Source organism: Drosophila erecta, unplaced genomic scaffold (assembly GCF_003286155.1).
Source record: "Drosophila erecta strain 14021-0224.00,06,07 unplaced genomic scaffold, DereRS2 tig00000283-arrow-arrow-pilon, whole genome shotgun sequence".
Classification (NCBI taxonomy): domain Eukaryota; kingdom Metazoa; phylum Arthropoda; class Insecta; order Diptera; family Drosophilidae; genus Drosophila; species Drosophila erecta.
Window position 1 is genome coordinate 687,735 of NW_020825217.1, and position 21,542 is coordinate 709,276.

The 21,542-nt window shown below is 41.2% G+C and overlaps 1 protein-coding gene across 1 annotated transcript; it reads left to right on the top strand.

Moving 5' to 3' along the window:
• Window positions 1-912: 912 nt before the first annotated feature.
• On the top strand, window positions 913-13,430 carry LOC6555521 (frizzled-3). The gene is made up of 2 exons (XM_001982391.3): window positions 913-1,356; window positions 11,597-13,430. Exons 1-2 carry the CDS (start codon window positions 1,138-1,140, stop codon window positions 13,130-13,132), a joined length of 1,755 nt encoding a protein of 584 aa, XP_001982427.1. The 5' UTR covers window positions 913-1,137; the 3' UTR covers window positions 13,133-13,430.
• The last annotated feature ends 8,112 nt before the right edge of the window (window positions 13,431-21,542 follow it).

Genomic DNA, 21,542 nt, shown 5'->3' on the forward strand with positions numbered 1-21,542 from the left:
GAGATCTGAAGATCGGGGATCGGAACGGCACTGAGCACTAAGTGGTTGTAGAGCAGTTGTTCTTGTGCGTGGTGTGCCCTCGAATACTAGCTCCACGTCCTGAAGAGGACCATCTATTCAGGTATTCAGGTGTTCAAGAGTCATTCGGTCACTCGTTTTGGGTTCCGAAGAAGTCCCACTCAAGTGCACACATTAACAATTTCTTAATCATTAGAATGCAAAAAGCAAATTTGAAGGAGTCCGAACAGGTGGTTAGCTATCCGATCTAGTGCCATCGATAGCACCGCTATCTGGCCCCACAAGATCAGGGATCCGCAGCAAACAACAATATTTGCAGCAGCACGTTCGATCTGCGATTTTCCAAGCGGCACCCGGGAAAAGCCACAAGGAGGACCGAAAGGCGGAGCACACAGGAGGGGCAAAATCTTATCTGGCTGCCGGAAATCAAAGCACACATCAAAGAGCGCCGACGCCGCCGTTTGCAACGTGTGGAGGTCCCGGTGTTCAATTGCATCCACCGTCCCCCTCGTAACCCCCCCCCCCCCCCATCCTGCCAGCCCCGCCTTCTGCGAGCAGCCCCTCCACCTCGCCCACTCCACCCCTCGTTCAGTGTTGTATGATGTCGCTGATGCGGTTGGTCGACGTACGATCGAGTTTCTTCGCCTTACACTCGGAGAAATGGCTGCGGTTGGGCTAGATCCCAAAGTTTAGAAGCTCGCAGGTAGCACTTTAAAATGAGAAGCTTTGATACACAAAGAACCTCAAGACATTAGGCAAAAACGTGCTAAATGCTCAAAAATATCCAACTGTATTTCTCTTTCTGCCCGCCCATGTATGCCTATCGATACATCACTGTTCTATCGATAAGCATGCCGCTCCGCCTATCGACCACCGCGCACATCGTTCGCCGAAAGTCGAGTCGCTGGTTAGTTCGTTGGAAACAGTGAAGAGTGGTGGTCGCGTCTCGCAGTTTTCGGAGCGGGTCTTTATGAACCGGGGAAATACGTAAACCACTGAGACCCAAACAGCAATATCAACACAAACTATTTTTTTGGCGTGCTCGCGAGTGACGTTTGAACAGAAAGCCAGAGAGCCTGGAGTGGCCAACATGACCTCCTGAAAGTATTTGGCATCGAAATGTACGCCGCCCTGATCCTGATCCTGCTCCTGCACCTGACAACCGCGTCCAGCAGTGTCGGCCAGAATGGCCAGAATGGCCCGGTGGCCTCCGGAGCAGGCCCAAACGGATTGCAGTGCCAGCCCATAGCCGTGTCCGCCTGCCAAGGCCTCGGCTACAACATGACCGCACTGCCCAACCTGGCAGGTCACACCAATCAGCTGGAGGCTGAGCTCCAGGTAAGCGGAGCCACGGCCGTGAGCCGCAAGGCAGGCACGTCCCGAACCCTCGCGATCCCACGTTCTTGATAGGCTGGCTTTGGTATGGCCCCTAAATGTGACTCTCGTCGCTTACGTGCGAAAACAAAAGCTTAAACAGCGGCTAAAAATAAAGCATGCAATGGCCAACATGCCAGGTAAAATGTTGGCCAGCTCCTGCTTAGAAACATCGGCCGGAATCCAATGAAAGTACTTTTAGATCCCGCACTTTCAAGCGGAGCATAAATATTTGAGTACGACTTTAATTAGCTATATGGGTTTGGCTTGATGATGCAAGTGCTATCCAAGAACAACTTCAGCAGTCAAGCAATGCTTATGGCCCAATCTAAATGCCCCTAAAAGAGTGAGGCCAGAAATCGCAGCAAATGAGGAGCACGGTAACAGGCAGCAAGTAAAATGTTGCTTTCGAGTCCAAACTCTTGCCAAACATTCGAAATTGTGAGTGACGGGCGCGCGGAGCCGACTTGTGGAGCTGACTTGTGGAGGGCGGCAGCTCATCAAAGACAGCCACAATGCTCTCGACAGCCCGCACTTCCACTGTTTTGTGGCTTTTCGGTTTTACTGTCGCAGTAGAGATGGTGGAAGTGCGCACTGCCATGGAGATAAAGTAAATAATAAACAGAAATGTTCGAAGGCTCGCCGCCGGAGATTGAAGTCATTTTGCGGGTTTTGGGGGTCTGCATGAGGCCATTTTGAAATGTAGATCGCATTCACAAGCCAAAGATCCGAAACTCGCATAGAAACCGTGGTTTCCCGTCATTGTACGCTGTACTCCCCGCTGCTCTGATCGTATTTTCTGCATCTGTATCTGTGTCTGTATGTGTATCTGTATCTGTATCTTTCGGGGCTTCATTTCCATTAGCAACGCTCTGGGGAACAAGACGAGGCGGCAAAAACAAGGAGAAGGTTCGATAGTGGAAAAGAGGCAAGAAACAAACGCAAACGAGCCATTATCACTAAAAACAAGTCAAAGGGCGACTCTTCATTGACGTTCAATAATGTCGTCTTTGAGTAAGTGGTGCAATAAACCATCAACCAGAATGAACAAGCTTTTAGGAAGAGCCTTTTGTGATTCCGAAAGTATTCTCTGCTACTGCATGTCCAAGTGAGCTGCGACCCAAGCATTTGAGGTCATCCGCTCTCGCTTCGTAATTGTAATTAACCGTGAAAATGGCCCATGAAAATCGCCGCATAGCAAAGTGCGTGGAAGCCGCCGAGGGGAAAGACAGAGGAAAAGTCGGCAGAATGGGCAGGCCATTTAGTGGAAATCCCGAAGAACAGCCACAAAAGATGCTAGTGGTCTGGGGAGACCTGTGCGATTGTGCCGGCATTTCAAATGGACAAGAAAAAAGAGCTGCCGCTGCGGGAAACTGTGCGGTACGCCAGCACTGAAAGAAATGATTAGCAAAAATATTCCATTTCCAATTGTTTTTGATGGTTTTGAGCTCGCTTTAAGGCGACTTTCGAACTACCACAATAAAATGGGACTTAATTGCCTGGGCAACTTATTCGAACAGAAACCTATTATGGACAGATTAGTTAATATAACCGCTTTTCTCGCCGTGTAGACTAACGCATTATCATCGGCTCGGCTTCGGCTCTTTTTGGGCTTAGCTCAGATAGCGGCTGTATCTATGTGCACAGTCAGCTCCATTAACACCTTTACTCTGGACTTCGGTTTCCTCTGAGCGTATCTGGCATTCCATGCCCATGCCCTTTTGGATGGAAGAAGGCACATGTCGATGTCGGAGGTGCCTTACTGCCGCCTTTGCTGTTGCTCCGATGGCGATGCAAAGTGCAGGCAGCAGAGCTTTTTCCCGACCAATCGCTATCTCGAGGCAATATTTAGGTTTCCGAAAACATATTCAATCAATTCATCTGTTTTCAAGTGGAGTTCAGGCCAGATGCTTCTTCAGGCGACAGAAGCTACTCACTGACTATTCGCCTTCCACTGATTTGTATCTGGCTGCAGCGGTGGTTTTGAATATTTCCTCTTTGCCTGGCTCTGGCCTGGGTCTACTTTTTTTTGTGTTTTTTAGGGACTTAGTGGTGCAAGTTGCCGCCTACTTTGTTTCATCGTGGCGCTGAAAAAGAGGAAAGTAAAAGGCATTGTCCGATCTGGGAGTGGGCTTCCATGGTTTTCATGGCTTTCATGGCTTTCATGGCTTTCATGGTTTTCTCGGTTTTCTTTGATTTCTGTTTGGTTGTTCAGAAGAGGGAAGGCAGTGAACAAATCGCGGCCAAAACTCAAGGGGCAATTAGGCAGCCATCCTGGATCTGAAGAATTTACAAACACACCACACACCGAACGATTTTAATAGGAGCGATGTTAGACTGATCAAAGCATCTGGAAGCCACATAAAAACACAGAAATCAAAGGAGATTCCTACGGCCGCCCCACCAAGCGGCAATAAAAAGCATCAAAAGCTACACACTGTAGAACATATAGGGGCGTATTTACATTAATGCTCGGACTCAATAACAAAGTGCTGCAGATCGCATTAAACGAAATGGAAGCCAAAGGTGAAACAAATTGGGATATGGAAGTTTACATATGCATACTGCGGCACTTGAAATGGGAAGAACGAGTATGTGTCCTAGATCCCTGTTCAATGTTCCGACTTGAGAAGGTGTCAAGGAAAGCTGAAGTGGAAGGGGTAGCCTTTGATTCTTATCAGTCGGCGGTTGGAAAAACACACATACGCACCTAAATGAAATCCGAATCCGACGGGGGAAATAATGGTATTTAGGTGCAAATAAAGCAAGTCAAATGGAGAACACACCGGGAAGTTCGGTTGTGGTTTCAATTTTTCCGTACGTGTCCAAGATCGAGAGTGTACTCCTCCTCTGTTAGTCAGTTTATCTTTTGTTAGTTGGGCGGCTTGTTTGTTTGTTTGTTCGTTCGTCTGTATCTGGTCGTCTGTTTGGCGAGTGGGCGTTGCAATCAAGTGCCAACAAAGTGCTTGTCGAGCGATAATTACAAGTGAATTAATTGAAAGTGCGTCTCCGAGTGCGCACTGAGTTGGTTCCATAGATAACCATCTTGCGACCTGCGGCAGCAATACCTCAGCTGCGAACGGGAACAATATCTTCAATTTCGTTGACTTCATAATGTTAATTAAAATTATTTCAAATTAGCATACAACAACTTAGCCAAAAGTATGCCGCATTCTTTGCTACTTTGCACACTCATAAAGCCCACTGAAACCCACCTCTTATCCTATGTTTCACGGGAAAACTAAACCGCATTCTATGTAAAGTAATTGTAAATATTTAAGCTAGGAATTACCCGACCAGCGAGAGTTCTCTGCTGAAAAACAAAAAAAAACAAAAAAACTTCACCAAGGCCGTAACCAAATAGATGGCAGCTATAAAGCAACAAAAGCGACACCGGCGATGGCGACAATAAAATTGTTTGATTTTAAAAATCAAAACCCATTAAGAATGCTCAGCCACCAATCCCAGGTGAAAATGGGTTTCAAAAGGGGCTTTTGATATCGGGGACACTGCGGTGCCCACTGGAATGCCGTAAAACTTATTTTTTATGACAATTGCCTGTGGCTTATCGCTGGCTAAAGGCCGTATCAGCCGTATATATTTAGGCCGCATGACCTAACCTTATGCGGGGCAAAGTACATATATCAAGCCGATACCACACTATCAATATCTAACCGATATTCATTAATTTGATTAAGGAAATTAACTAACAGCCTCAATCCGCACCCACAAACTTACTTGCTGGCTTACTTACATGCAACCTTAGGCTAGTTAATATATAGTAGTTTTATACTGAGACTGCTTCAAAATCCAAAAAGGAATTATGTCGCGGCTTGCGTGTCATCTAGCGTTTATCTCGCAACTGTCATAATAGCTAGCATTATAAATTCCCGTTTCTTCTCTGTTCTTCCGATAAATAGAAGGCACAAAAAGCACAACTAATGTGTTTGTCTGGCTATCAGCCCTTCTCTATCGGCTGGAAAAATCATAAAAATGTGTTAAAAAAAAATAAGGAACCCACAGAGTTAATCCGCCGGACGTTTCTGATAAGAAAAGCAACCTAGCAAGCGTTCTTATCGGAACACAGTCTGCAAACGGCAAGCGCCAGGTTTTTGTTGCTATTTCAGCTACCTGGCTTACGTCCCCTAGAGCGAGATAGCACAGCTGTGGGAGTGGGACGGCAGACCGCTCCGGTTTGTTTGCATTGTAATTACGGCAAGGGGTGCAGAGGCGTGAGGAATCCATCAGGTCGGTATTGAAAACGACTTAACGCTGATAATGTCAAACAAAATGCAGAAAGCTGCTGCCATTTCTTTTGTTGTTCCTGCTCTGGGATCAGTGACTTTGAAGTCCAACGAATGGCGGTGATGGATGGATAATGGAAATAGTTCTTAAAGTGATTGTTGTTTACGTGACCTTAGTTCATTCCCATAATGATGGGTAGGGCAGTTGCAATGTTGGCGAAAGCAATTTAACAGGGCTGAAAAGCAGAAGAAACGCCAGATAAACATACAGAAATACATGAAAAACTGAAAACAATTAGTTCATTCCTTTGCAGCAGAGGCTGCTTATTTTTTATTTTCTGCTGCCTTGGCTGCTGGCACACGCAAAAAATGCGGCAACGTTTTTCAAATGCCTTCCCAGCCCCTCTGCGAATGGGAAGCGAAAGAGAGGAGCACACGGAGGAGTGAGTTGATGGCGAGGAACAAAAGAAGAAGCAGCAGGCTAGCCATTCCAACTGGAATGTCGGAGTCACTGGCGAAGTGGGGGATAATGGAGAGTATGATCTCAAATCCACACTATCTTTATAAGTTTAACAAAACGCACACGTAAATAAAAATCAAATGTAGATAGTTGCAATTATGTCAAGACTTACCATTCGATAATATTATACTTATACAAACTAATATAAACCGAAATAAAGTTCAGTCAGGGTATAAGAGCGGTGCCATGGAAAAAAGCCACCACTTGGCGACGAGCCTCAAAAGCAGGTTTGCGTCCTAAGTCTTTTGTTTCGCTTTTGTGCAGCGCAGCAGGATGTTGGATGTGGTGGTTTCTGGCGTGGTAAAACTCACTGTTGCTGCTGTTGTTGTTGCTCCTCGTAATTACATGGGAATTAAGTTAATTGAACTGCGCGCCTGCGCACGTGTGAATTGACCCGACCGTTTTCCCCCTTCGCCGCCCATCCCGTGATCTCTTTCCTCGAATCTAAATAATAAAAAAAAGAAATGGAATGAAATGGAACAAAAACAGCCGGCATCATTTTTGTTTGCAAGTTGCATGTATGTAGAGTCGGCAAAGTGCAGCTTATTTCGGGTATACCGCCTGACAAAATGTCAGATCAACAGACGGCAGCGTATACATTACCTTCCGCAAAGCCCATACAATGCCACGGCCTGTCAGGTCTCTCGGTTCCCGATTCCCGATTCCCGGTTCCCGATTCCTGATCCCCAAACTCTGACTCCCTCCAGAGACCGTCGAAGTAGCTCCAGACGGGGCCAGGACTGGCCAAACATGTGCCAATTGTATTGCCATCGTAGCGGCAGAACCTCACAGAGCCCCAGAGATCTGGGCCAGCTGAAGTGCCTTTGGGCCTTTGAGAACGAGAGCCCCGGCTCGCAGATCGCTGAAGCAGATAATCTAGCTTGGCAACGGATCGAAACAGCCGTAGTCAGCCACTTAGAGGCATTCTGTGCACTAAAAATACAATGAAGATTAAATTATATACGAGTATAGTACTTTAAGCCCCTCAAAATATCATTCAAAAATACGTTTAAACGGTCACCGATAAAAACTATTCGGTTCATAGCAGCTAATAAGTACTATAGTATCTGAAGATATTTAAACGATTTGAAAATACTTACAGATCTACCGTACAAATGCAAATGAAATCTATGATGCATTTAAATGACCCTGTTAATGTGTCGAACAACTCACATATCAAACCAAACATTCAAATCTTTAGACAAAAGACAGTAGTTAGTGGTGTGCCTTTTGCTGTTCGGCGAACGGCTCAGCATCTTCTGCCAATTGGCGAGGGGCTCCTTTACTGCATTCCGCTCGACGAAGTTTGCCTTTGAATGACAATCCTCGGCAGTCAAAATGTCAATTAATTGTGAAACGACAGCCGTACGTCGTCGGCATCGCCTGACAGTCTGGCAGCGATCACGTTGAGGGGAATGAAAAAGACGGCTAACACGGCTTCAATAACTGGAATCGATCCATACTCGTATGTTTGGAACAGGGACCATCTAAGCTAGGGCTAATGAAGAATTACAGATCTAAAGTATGTTGATCTGCATATGCCGCTGCTGACGGCACTGATGAACATCAATAGTTTTGGGGTTTTGCCGATCTTTGCATCGTAGGCAAATTAATACCGCAAATGAAGTCACCGATCGGATGTTATCCATTATGAATTTGCGAATTATACTACTTTATACAATTCACAGTCCCTAGCCCATTTTTTCTGCGTTTATTGAACGTCCAGCCATGAGTTTACGCCGCTAACTGTGGTCACCGTTCGCTAATTGCAAACGCTTTCGCAGCGAATTAAATCAGTCGACTTTGAAGTTGTGCCGCCAGTGAGTCTGAACGCTCCCCCAACCTCAGGCATCTGGCAAACAGCTGTCAATTCGCATAAAACCGCTCACGTCCGCAAAAAAAGCAGCCAAACGGCAGCTAAATAAAATAAAGCGTAAATCAAATGTATTAGAGCCAAACTTCTGAAGTTCACCGAGCTCTTTAAACACCTTTCATAAGTAAAATAGTTTAATCAAATACAACTAACTTACGAAAGAATTGAAAAATTCTTAAAGCTATTCAACTTTATTCAGTCGAAGAGCCATTCCCTTTTTAAATCAGCGACTTGTCTCTAAGATGTGGTATATCCGCAACGAATGGACTGACCAAACTTGAATTTGAGACGCCAAGTGGTGCGTCAAGAGGAGATCTCACTGTCTGTTCAACTATCCATGAGTCTTTGCCGTGTGTGCGGCCTTTTCAGCGGCATTTCGCAACACTTGTCACACTGACAGGCGGCAAATTGTTTGAGGCCTCCAATCCGCATGCAAGTCGAAAGCCAACACTAGATGCATCTGGCAGATACAGATATCGCACACTCACCCGGGACGGAGGTTCCACAAGTGGCGGCGGTCTTTAAAAGGAGTCGGATGGCTTAAGGGGAACGGGCTAGAGATTTTTATGAAAGAAATATTGAAGACTGTTTTCTACTGCCAATAAACAGCAAAAAAACATAAATAAGGGGTACCATCATCAAAATTTGCGAAAAATGGCAAACAAATTAAAATTTTTTGTTTGAATACAGGTCGAACGGAAATTTTGTTACGAATTCAACGAGATATCTAGTTTTGGACAAGTATTTATAATAAAAAATGTTTTTATATCCGACGGTATTCCCTGCCGGTATACCCTTCAAAAAAACACGTATTCTAGTCAAAGTGCCGCTGGTCTGCTTTTATTTTTTGCAACGCAATCATTAATCAAAATCGAACAATCATTACGTTTGCGTTTAGGTTGTGAGGTGTCAACTTGACCATTGTTGTTGCTGTTCTGTGCCTTGTAATTGAATTTTGAAAAGGGGCGGTATGAGGGGGTATCGAATTGTTTTTGGGACTGACAGACTTCACTGAAAAAGTGTGAAACACGCTACGAACGAAGCTAAAAGAGATAAAAAGAAAAAACCAAAATGAAAGGAAATAGCCGCGAGTCGAAAGGCAATAAGAAACTGAAGGGGAAGAGAAAGAAAAACCCAAATTTTACGTTTTTAAGTAAATTAATCTGTGAAGCTATACAGCCGACAAAACACACAAAGTTCTCAACTTTTTTAAAATCTCTCTTAAGCCCCAGTTTGTTATAAAAACCGCGGTCTCAGGAGTAATGACTAGTACACATTGCAAAATAATATTTCACTTGGATTTTTACCATTAAAAGCACCGATCTAACAAAAGACTGCCCTTAAAAACCCCATAACAACCAAAACGAATTCGTAATTTTCGTCGGGTGGGCGAGAACCGCGGCGAATCGCCAACATTTCGACGACTTTTGCGTCGCCGAAAAGAAAAAAGTATACCGAAGAGCTCCAAAAAGAGGAAAAGGCCCAAAGCGTTGCAGATTGCATTCGCTTCGCAGACTGGAGAGTCGGAGGAGCTGGGGATCATCGTGAGCAGGGGGGTGAAAGGCAGCAGTGCCCTCTTGCATTAATAATACATTTCAGACACTTGGCCAGCTTTTAGGCACATTGGTTGGACAGGCGATGTTTCAGAGACGTCAAGCAAGAACGATTTTCAAAGACTGCTGCTAGTCTCAAGCTTATACCAACTAGTGCATTTGTACTTATTTGATTTGGATACTCCCAATTTGTATGAACGGGTACAAGAAATACTGTGCAACTTATCTTACCCACATCTTGATGAATACAATTTGTTGCACTTATTCCGAGCTCGGGACCACTGTTGGTGCCTCACCTGTCTTGCCTTCCTTACATGCTTTGCACGTCTCTCTCGCTATGAGTCTCGCCCTCTCACTCCCAAAGCAGGTCTATTAGGCTGATTGCCGCTTCGTTTTTGTTGGTTCGACTGGCTTTCGGCCAAGAGGATGATTATGGCCAAGGCGATGATGTGGTTCACTAGCCGGCTGCATCATTAAATTATTATTGCGGGCAGCCATTTTCCAGAGGAGAGCTGCAAAAGCCTAAAAAATTGTAAATCGCGTGTCTAATGCTCCATTCGAGATGCCCGCCGGTTCTTGAACGCCGGCCTGTTTCTTTCTTTCCTTCTCTCCTTCTTTCCTTCCTACCTCTTCTCGGTTTTTTGGCCTAATGTGGCTTAATTATACAACAACAATATGGTTACTGTTTGCCAGCAAACAAAGAGCTCGACGAACGGGCCATCAAATCCTTGTCAAGAGTCCCAGTCCCAGCCCCAGCCCCATCCCCTCCATGATCCATGATCGGTGATCGGTGATGGGTATGCGACCTGAGTCGCTTTCTTGAGAAAACGCTGCTCGATAATTCGATGCAGCTTTTTTCTCTCCAGGTTTCCTGACTTCTTTCTTTCCGTCTGCCCCATTTGTCTTGGGGACCTGGTCCTTGTTTTTTCCTGCCGCGCTGACTTGTCTAAAATTCCACAAATTCATAAATGTTGATCCGTCTGGTTCGTCATCGTCATCAAAGTCGGCATTTCTCGTCCATAGACAATGGACAAAGAAAAAGTCGATGGAACGCTATGTTGAGGGCCTCGACTACGAGATACCCAATACTGAAATGACTTTTATCATTACTTTAAGTCGTTTTGCATCGCACTCATGGCACATGGCAATGGCGTGGATTAGGAACTTTTTAAGCAGGACGTAAACACATTTATAATAAGACACGTTAAGATTAAACATACCTTCAGACTTCTTGGCTGTATAGTCTTCTGATTAGTTGGAGCCGAGCCGAGAGGAGGGAACGTGGCTTCCTTTGAAGTTATTAGATTGCATGGCTGGTAATTGACAATTAATTGCCATCGACAACTGCAAATGGCGATGGAATGAGCTCGCAACTCGCAACTCGCAACTAAGAAACTGGCGGCGTTTTCGCCATGTGTGAAGTCTGACGCAAGTTTTCACACCAAACAAAGCAACTTGCGAGATTAGTAATGGAAAATAAACATGAAAAGACTCACAGATCATCCGCACACAAAAATTACACAAACAAGTTTGTGCGAAAGAGCAAATCACTCCCATTCCAAGTACCTGGCTAACTTAATTAGCGAAATAATTCTCTCCACCAACTTGTTTTCCAAATCGGGCAGCAAAGGCAGTGAATCCAGAATCATTACCATTACACGATCTAATTCGGCAATTTCAGCTAATTTAATACCAGACATTAGCGAAGGCCGGTGTAAGCAAACTGCAATTGTGTAATTTTGCAAATGGCAAACATTTGTTACAATCGCTCTTTGTTGCTGCTTGCGTGTCGGCAAACAACAAAGGCGGGCAGCGTTTCTATTGGATTTGTATTACATAATATTATAGACCCCAATCTACAAGAGTGTGAAACGGAATGAAAATTTTCCCTGTTTACAGCAAACGTTTTGTATTTGGTATTTGGGGAAACTGCTAAGAGTTCTTCAGAATGTTGCCTTAATTATTTTTTCAAAATCACATTACTAATTATTTTATTTCGCTCCCTGCATTGCAGATCGCCAAACTGGTGCCCCTAATAGAATCCGGTTGCTCGCGTCGCGCCCGCTTTCTGCTCTGCTCATCTCTGTTTCCGCTGTGCACGCCGGATGTGCCACGCCCCGTTGCCGCCTGCAAATTGCTGTGCGAGACCGTAAGAGGGGAGTGTATGGAAAACGCTCCGCCGGAACTGATGGAGCTGTGGCCTTCGTTCCTCAACTGCGACGGGCTGCCGCAGCCGGAGAAGCACGAGCTGTGCATGCAGATTCCCCAGGAGCTGGCTGGGCCAGGCGGGGGTCCAAGTGGTCCAAGTGGCCCGCCCACCACTGGTTCACCCAGCCTCGAAGACCACCCGCAGACGTACCGCTTTTGGAAGAGTGGAGTACCACCTGCCTCTGGCTTGGGCGGCGTCCTGTGCCCGCAGAACTTTAGCGGCAGTCCCTTCAATCCGGAGGAGTGCGTGCCCCAGTGTCAGCGGGACGCCTTCCACACGAGCTCTCAGAAGAAGACGTCTGAGACCCTGATCCTGGGCCTTTCGGCCGTCTGCTTCGTCCTGACCCTGTTCGCCCTGGTGACCTTCTGGGCGGAGCCTACCAGGTTTGGTTACCCCGAGAGACCAGTGCTCTTCCTATGCCTCTGCTACAACCTCTTCAGCGTGTGCTATCTGGAGCGGATTGTGTTCCACAACCAAGCCAGGATGCACGACGTCGAGGTGCAAGGGCGCCTGATGCGACCGGGCTGCTTGCTTACGCCACCTTGCCTGGCCTCCTACATAACCACCTCCTATTTAAGCCTGTGTGCCGCCAGCTGGTGGCTAATATTCGCCCTGTGCTTCTACCTGTCCTCCCACAAAAAGTGGTCCAGCGAGGCGTTGGAGAAGCGATCCGGCCTGTTCCACGTTCTGGCCTGGGTGCCACCGCTGGCGCCTCCCATTGCCGCCCTGCTGCTGGAGAAGGTGCGTCCGAGTGAGCTGACAGGAATGTGCTATGCACCGGGTTTTGTGGAACTGCCTGCCCTGGTCCTACTCCTGCTTGGGCTGTACTTCACCCTGAGAGCCTCCAGGTCCCTGCTCTCCCTGCAACAGGAGCTGCAGCCCACCCTGGCCCACCACCGATTCGGGCAGATCCGGAAGCGCTTCGTGGTCTTCTCCCTGCTGTACTTCGCACCCACGACCGCCGGCGTGGTGGCGGCTCTTTGCGAGCGCTACGCAGACTCAGTGCCCAGCTGCTCCACCCCCGATGATTGCCTCTCCCCCACTCCGCTCAGTGCCTGGCCAGCGCTGGTCCGGATATTCTTCCAGCTGGTGGGCGGAACGTTGACGGGCTTGTGGGTGTGGTCGCGCAAGACCTGCGAGAGCTACAGAAATCGGCTGGGGGCCAGCGGCACACCCACCTCGTCCCTGATGAATCAAAGCAAGTCGGCCGGAGCTCTGCCCAAAAAGCACTTGTACACGAGTGGGAAATCCATGCTGCCCACGGGGGGAATCACTCCTCTATATGCTGGTATTAGTTTTCACAATGTGCCCGTCTACAACCCCAACCAATCGAGAGTTTAGGGGCTCCAGGCACACCTCTACCCCACTATTGTACATATAACATACACATCATAGAAGGCTTTGAGCCCGGATCAGGTAACATGATCGAACATACGCCTAGTTTGTAAGCCCGAAAAGGAGAAACTGAAATGTGTTAATAGCTTTATAGATCGCGCTCCCCAATTGCCCATCACCTCTAGTTTTTATCAGTAGTGCTCTAGCTAGTCCTAAGTCTGTAAATAGTAACAAGTTTTGTTCATGCCTTAAATATTGTAAGCCTGCCTAGTAGAATAAACTGTAATAAATTATTTGAATTAAAGATGAATGGTAATTCAAGTGGGCTCCAAACGTATTAGGACCTAAAGCTGCCGTTCTCACGGCACAGAGCTCGTCACTTCGTAAGCCCCATCCATGTGGGCTAATGATGCGAAAGTTGTCGCTGCAAAAAGGCAAGGGATGGGGAGTGCGGCAAGTTCTCTTAATTGCAACAAAACGGCTAATTTACTTGTTTTATGCTATTGTCTGCGGTCCGCGCCATGGCAATTAGAGGGCAAATGCCTAATGACAGAGCCCATCGTGAGCGGATGGAAATGCTGTACCTAATCCTCCACCTGTTCGTACACTCCAGCTCTGCGGCTTAGGGCTTCTGTTTGCGATTCCTGTATGGTGTCCTAAAATATTATTATTATTTTATAAATGATTAAACTACCTTGAAAACAAAGGTTTCTGATCCACGTGGACTTGAAATAGCAACCTACTTTTTAGCACAAGTACCCTGCTTTCTGGATATTTGGGTTGCGCCAGAACATCGGCAATTGGTATCAACAATTAATTTGATTGAAGCTGCCACACCGCCTGCCGCGCCAACGAACCTATCCTAAAAAATTGCCGGGCGTCGTGGCAGGCAACAAGCCGAAACACTGCGGCAACATCGCCACAATAGCAACAGCAACAGCAACTGTGCAGCAAGCGTGCAATTAACTCTTGTGCGCCAAGATCAAAGCGATTAATGCGGCTCCGACTCGGACTCGGCCAAGTTCCCAGACGAGGAGACGGAGGCCAGGGCACTTGGAACAGTGCAGCGGAGGGAAGGGAGTCCAAGACCAAGAAGAAGAGGACGGGACGGGACGGGGCAAAAGCGATTCCAAGCCTGGTCTGGAGCTGTATCGTCATTTTCAGTCTCGCCCTTTTGGGCGAAAAAAATGATGTTGTTTGAGTAAGTTTTAGAGTCCCAGTCTTAAAAGATAATGAACGAAAGCCGAACGATGAGTAACTTCAAGCCAGAAGGTCAAGCGGTAAGCTTAGGCAGTGTTGTTATTCAGGCCACGAGAACAAATATGTAGGTGATATTTGAACCAATTCTCCATTTTAAGATGCAGACCTCAACTTTCAAAGATATTTTTACCAGTTCACTTTTGATGCTACCCCTTACAAGAAGGTAAAAAAATGTATTTTGCCAAATCCGTTCAAAAGGATAGGAGGTTAGCGTTGGCAATTAGCGGCCAATATTTCACAAAAGTCGTTTTTCCGATTTTCCGACATAAAATAATCAGTTTTTTGGCAACAACTTTAAAAATAATTGTCTGAATATGGAATGCCATACATCGTTGAGCTCGTATTTAAATTTCCAATCGAACTGGATCAAAAAATAGGAATTAAATTTTTTGGCCATTTTTTGCAAATTTTGTTGATGTTACCCCTTACAAAAAAAAACAAAAAATCACAAAAAAAATGATTTTCCCAAGTCCGTCAAAAAGTGATAGGGGTGGTTAGAGTTGGTAATTAGCTGCTCAAAACTGTCATTCTTTCATCTTTTTGATCATTTTTATGGAAGTTATGATGAAAATTCCCTTCGAAAATATCGAATATTTCACAAAAGTCGTTTTTCCGATTTTCCGACATAAAATAATCCGTTTTTTGGCCACAACTTTAAAAATAATTGTCTGAATATGGAATGCCATACATCGTTGAGCTCGTATTTAAATTTCCAATCGAACTGGATCAAAAAATAGGAATTAAATTTTTTGGCCATTTTTTGCAAATTTTGTTGATGTTACCCCTTACAAAAAAGGACAAAAAATCACAAAAAAAATGATTTTCCCAAGTCCGTCAAAAAGTGATAGGGGTGGTTAGAGTTGGTAATTAGCTGCTCAAAACTGTCATTCTTTCATCTTTTTGATCATTTTTATGGAAGTTATGATGAAAATTCCCTTCGAAAATGTCGAATATTTCACAAAAGTCGTTTTTTCCGATTTTCCGACATAAAATAATCAGTTTTTTGGCCACAACTTTAAAAATAATTGTCTGAATATGGAATGCCATACATCGTTGAGCTCGTATTTAAATTTCTAATCGAACTGTATCAAAAAATAGAAATTAAATTTTTTGGCCATTTTTTGCAAATTTTGTTAATGTTACCCCTTACAAAAAAAGACAAAAAATCACAAAAAAAATGATTTTCCCAAGTCCGTCAAAAAGTGATAGGGGTGGTTAGAGTTGGTAATTAGCTGCTCAAAACTGTCATTCTTTCATTTTTTTGATCATTTTTATGGAAGTTATGATGAAAATTCCCTTCGAAAATATCGAATATTTCACAAAAGTCGTTTTTCCGATTTTCCGACATAAAATAATCAGTTTTTTGGCCACAACTTTAAAAATAATTGTCTGAATATGGAATGACATACATCGTTGAGCTCGTATTTAAATTTCTAATCGAACTGTATCAAAAAATAGGAATTAAATTTTTTGGCCATTTTTTGCAAATTTTGTTGATGTTACCCCTTACAAAAAAAGACAAAAAATCACAAAAAAAATGATTTTCCCAAGTCCGTCAAAAAGTGATAGGGGTGGTTAGAGTTGGTAATTAGCTGCTCAAAACTGTCATTCTTTCATTTTTTTGATCATTTTTATGGAAGTTATGATGAAAATTCCCTTCGAAAATATCGAATATTTCACAAAAGTCGTTTTTCCGATTTTCCGACATAAAATAATCAGTTTTTTGGCCACAACTTTAAAAATAATTGTCTGAATATGGAATGCCATACATCGTTGAGCTCGTATTTAAATTTCTAATCGAACTGTATCAAAAAATAGGAATTAAATTTTTTGGCCATTTTTTGCAAATTTTGTTGATGTTACCCCTTACAAAAAAAGACAAAAAAAAAGGGGTAACACCTTACAAAAAAAAACAAAAAATCACAAAAAAAATGATTTTCCCAAGTCCGTCAAAAAGTGATAGGGGTGGTTAGAGTTGGTAATTAGCTGCTCAAAACTGTCATTCTTTCATCTTTTTGATCATTTTTATGGAAGTTATGATGAAAATTCCCTTCGAAAATGTCGAATATTTCACAAAAGTCGTTTTTCCGATTTTCCGACATAAAATAATCAGTTTTTTGGCCACAACTTTAAAAATAATTGTCTGAATATGGAATGCCATACATCGTTGAGCTCGTATTTAAATTTCCAATCGAACTGGATCAAAAAATAGGAATTAAATTTTTTGGCCATTTTTTGCAAATTTTGTTGATGTTACCCCTTACAAAAAAAGACAAAAAATCACAAAAAAAATTATTTTCCCAAGTCCGTCAAAAAGTGATAGGGGTGGTTAGAGTTTGTAATTAGCTGCTCAAAACTGTCATTCTTTCATTTTTTTGATCATTTTTATGGAAGTTATGATGAAAATTCCCTTCGAAAATATCGAATATTTCACAAAAGTCGTTTTTCCGATTTTCCGACATAAAATAATCAGTTTTTTGGCCACAACTTTAAAAATAATTGTCTGAATATGGAATGCCATACATCGTTGAGCTCGTATTTAAATTTCCAATCGAACTGGATCAAAAAATAGGAATTAAATTTTTTGGCCATTTTTTGCAAATTTTGTTGATGTTACCCCTTAAAAAAAAGACAAAAAATCACAAAAAAAATGATTTTCCCAAGTCCGTCAAAAAGTGATAGGGGTGGTTAGAGTTGGTAATTAGCTGCTCAAAACTGTCATTCTTTCATTTTTTTGATCATTTTTATGGAAGTTATGATGAAAATTCCCTTCGAAAATATCGAATATTTCACAAAAGTCGTTTTTCCGATTTTCCGACATAAAATAATCAGTTTTTTGGCCACAACTTTAAAAATAATTGTCTGAATATGGAATGCCATACATCGTTGAGCTCGTATTTAAATTTCTAATCGAACTGTATCAAAAAATAGGAATTAAATTGTTTGGCCATTTTTTGCAAATTTTGTTGATGTTACCCCTTACAAAAAAAGACAAAAAAAAAGGGGTAACACCTTACAAAAAAAAACAAAAAATCACAAAAAAAATGATTTTCCCAAGTCCGTCAAAAAGTGATAGGGGTGGTTAGAGTTGGTAATTAGCTGCTCAAAACTGTCATTCTTTCATCTTTTTGATCATTTTTATGGAAGTTATGATGAAAATTCCCTTCGAAAATGTCGAATATTTCACAAAAGTCGTTTTTCCGATTTTCCGACATAAAATAATCAGTTTTTTGGCCACAACTTTAAAAATAATTGTCTGAATATGGAATGCCATACATCGTTGAGCTCGTATTTAAATTTCCAATCGAACTGGATCAAAAAATAGGAATTAAATTTTTTGGCCATTTTTTGCAAATTTTGTTGATGTTACCCCTTACAAAAAAAGACAAAAAATCACAAAAAAAATTATTTTCCCAAGTCCGTCAAAAAGTGATAGGGGTGGTTAGAGTTTGTAATTAGCTGCTCAAAACTGTCATTCTTTCATTTTTTTGATCATTTTTATGGAAGTTATGATGAAAATTCCCTTCGAAAATATCGAATATTTCACAAAAGTCGTTTTTCCGATTTTCCGACATAAAATAATCAGTTTTTTGGCCACAACTTTAAAAATAATTGTCTGAATATGGAATGCCATACATCGTTCAGCTCGTATTTAAATTTCCAATCGAACTGGATCAAAAAATAGGAATTAAATTTTTTGGCCATTTTTTGCAAATTTTGTTGATGTTACCCCTTAAAAAAAAGACAAAAAATCACAAAAAAAATGATTTTCCCAAGTCCGTCAAAAAGTGATAGGGGTGGTTAGAGTTGGTAATTAGCTGCTCAAAACTGTCATTCTTTCATTTTTTTGATCATTTTTATGGAAGTTATGATGAAAATTCCCTTCGAAAATATCGAATATTTCACAAAAGTCGTTTTTCCGATTTTCCGACATAAAATAATCAGTTTTTTGGCCACAACTTTAAAAATAATTGTCTGAATATGGAATGCCATACATCGTTGAGCTCGTATTTAAATTTCTAATCGAACTGTATCAAAAAATAGGAATTAAATTGTTTGGCCATTTTTTGCAAATTTTGTTGATGTTACCCCTTACAAAAAAAGACAAAAAATCACAAAAAAAATGATTTTCCCAAGTCCGTCAAAAAGTGATAGGGGTGGTTAGAGTTGGTAATTAGCTGCTCAAAACTGTCATTCTTTCATTTTTTTGATCATTTTTATGGAAGTTATGATGAAAATTCCCTTCGAAAATATCGAATATTTCACAAAAGTCGTTTTTCCGATTTTCCGACATAAAATAATCAGTTTTTTGGCCACAACTTTAAAAATAATTGTCTGAATATGGAATGCCATACATCGTTGAGCTCGTATTTAAATTTCTAATCGAACTGTATCAAAAAATAGGAATTAAATTTTTTGGCCATTTTTTGCAAATTTTGTTGATGTTACCCCTTACAAAAAAAGACAAAAAATCACAAAAAAAATGATTTTCCCAAGTCCGTCAAAAAGTGATAGGGGTGGTTAGAGTTGGTAATTAGCTGCTCAAAACTGTCATTCTTTCATTTTTTTGATCATTTTTATGGAAGTTATGATGAAAATTCCCTTCGAAAATATCGAATATTTCACAAAAGTCGTTTTTTCCGATTTTCCGACATAAAATAATCAGTTTTTTGGCCACAACTTTAAAAATAATTGTCTGAATATGGAATGCCATACATCGTTGAGCTCGTATTTAAATTTCTAATCGAACTGTATCAAAAAATATGAATTAAATTTTTTGGCCATTTTTTGCAAATTTTGTTGATGTTACCCCTTACAAAAAAAGACAAAAAATCACAAAAAAAATGATTTTCCCAAGTCCGTCAAAAAGTGATAGGGGTGGTTAGAGTTGGTAATTAGCTGCTCAAAACTGTCATTCTTTCATTTTTTTGATCATTTTTATGGAAGTTATGATGAAAATTCCCTTCGAAAATATCGAATATTTCACAAAAGTCGTTTTTCCGATTTTCCGACATAAAATAATCAGTTTTTTGGCCACAACTTTAAAAATAATTGTCTGAATATGGAATGCCATACATCGTTGAGCTCGTATTTAAATTTCTAATCGAACTGTATCAAAAAATATGAATTAAATTTTTTGGCCATTTTTTGCAAATTTTGTTGATGTTACCCCTTACAAAAAAAGACAAAAAATCACAAAAAAAATGATTTTCCCAAGTCCGTCAAAAAGTGATAGGGGTGGTTAGAGTTGGTAATTAGCTGCTCAAAACTGTCATTCTTTCATTTTTTTGATCATTTTTATGGAAGTTATGATGAAAATTCCCTTCGAAAATATCGAATATTTCACAAAAGTCGTTTTTCCGATTTTCCGACATAAAATAATCAGTTTTTTGGCCACAACTTTAAAAATAATTGTCTGAATATGGAATGCCATACATCGTTGAGCTCGTATTTAAATTTCTAATCGAACTGTATCAAAAAATAGGAATTACATTTTTTGGCCATTTTTTGCAAATTTTGTTGATGTTACCCCTTACAAAAAAAGACAAAAAATCACAAAAAAAATTATTTTCCCAAGTCCGTCAAAAAGTGATAGGGGTGGTTAGAGTTGGTAATTAGCTGCTCAAAACTGTCATTCTTTCATTTTTTTGATCATTTTTATGGAAGTTATGATGAAAATTCCCTTCGAAAATATCGAATATTTCACAAAAGTCGTTTTTCCGATTTTCCGACATAAAATAATCAGTTTTTTGGCCACAACTTTAAAAATAATTGTCTGAATATGGAATGCCATACATCGTTGAGCTCGTATTTAAATTTCCAATCGAACTGGATCAAAAAATAGGAATTAAATTTTTTGGCCATTTTTTGCAAATTTTGTTGATGTTACCCCTTACAAAAAAAGACAAAAAATCACAAAAAAAATTATTTTCCCAAGTCCGTCAAAAAGTGATAGGGGTGGTTAGAGTTTGTAATTAGCTGCTCAAAACTGTCATTCTTTCATTTTTTTGATCATTTTTATGGAAGTTATGATGAAAATTCCCTTCGAAAATATCGAATATTTCACAAAAGTCGTTTTTCCGATTTTCCGACATAAAATAATCAGTTTTTTGGCCACAACTTTAAAAATAATTGTCTGAATATGGAATGCCATACATCGTTCAGCTCGTATTTAAATTTCCAATCGAACTGGATCAAAAAATAGGAATTAAATTTTTTGGCCATTTTTTGCAAATTTTGTTGATGTTACCCCTTAAAAAAAAGACAAAAAATCACAAAAAAAATTATTTTCCCAAGTCCGTCAAAAAGTGATAGGGGTGTTTAGCGTCGGTAATTAGCTTCTCAAAACTGTCATTCTTTCATCTTTTTGATCATTTTTATGGAAGTTATGATGAAAATTCCCTTCGAAAATATCGAATATTTCACAAAAGTCGTTTTTCCGATTTTCGGACATAAAATAATCCGTTTTTTGGCCACAACTTTAAAAATAATTGTCTGAATATGGAATGGCATACATCGTTGAGCTCGTATTTAAATTTCTAATCGAACTGTATCAAAAAATAGGAATTACATTTTTAGGCCATTTTTTGCAAATTTTGTTGATGTTACCCCTTACAAAAAAAGACAAAAAAATCACAAAAAAAATTATTTTCCCAAGTCCGTCAAAAAGTGATAGGGGTGGTTAGAGTTGGTAATTAGCTGCTCAAAACTGTCATTCTTTCATCTTTTTGATCATTTTTATGGAAGTTATGATGAAAATTCCCTTCGAAAATATCGAATATTTCACAAAAGTAGTTTTTCCGATTTTCCGACATAAAATAATCAGTTTTTTGGCCACAACTTTAAAAATAATTGTCTGAATATGAAATGTCATACATCGTTGAGCTCGTATTTAAATTTCTAATCGAACTGTATCAAAAAATAGGAATTAAATTTTTTGGCCATTTTTTGCAAATTTTGTTGATGTTACCCCTTACAAAAAAAGACAAAAAATCACAAAAAAAATGATTTTCCCAAGTCCGTCAAAAAGTGATAGGGGTGGTTAGAGTTGGTAATTAGCTGCTCAAAACTGTCATTCTTTCATCTTTTTGATCATTTTTATGGAAGTTATGATGAAAATTCCCTTCGAAAATATCGAATATTTCACAAAAGTCGT

What these genes read in the sequence shown, in the direction of transcription:
- LOC6555521 (XM_001982391.3), top strand. Translation starts at nt 1,138, where the DNA reads ATGTACGCCGCCCTGATCCTGATCCTGCTCCTGCACCTGACAACCGCG. An exon ending in AGCTGGAGGCTGAGCTCCAG is followed by an intron (nt 1,357 to 11,596) that starts GTAAGCGGAGCC and finishes CCTGCATTGCAG; the next exon opens with ATCGCCAAACTGGTGCCCCT.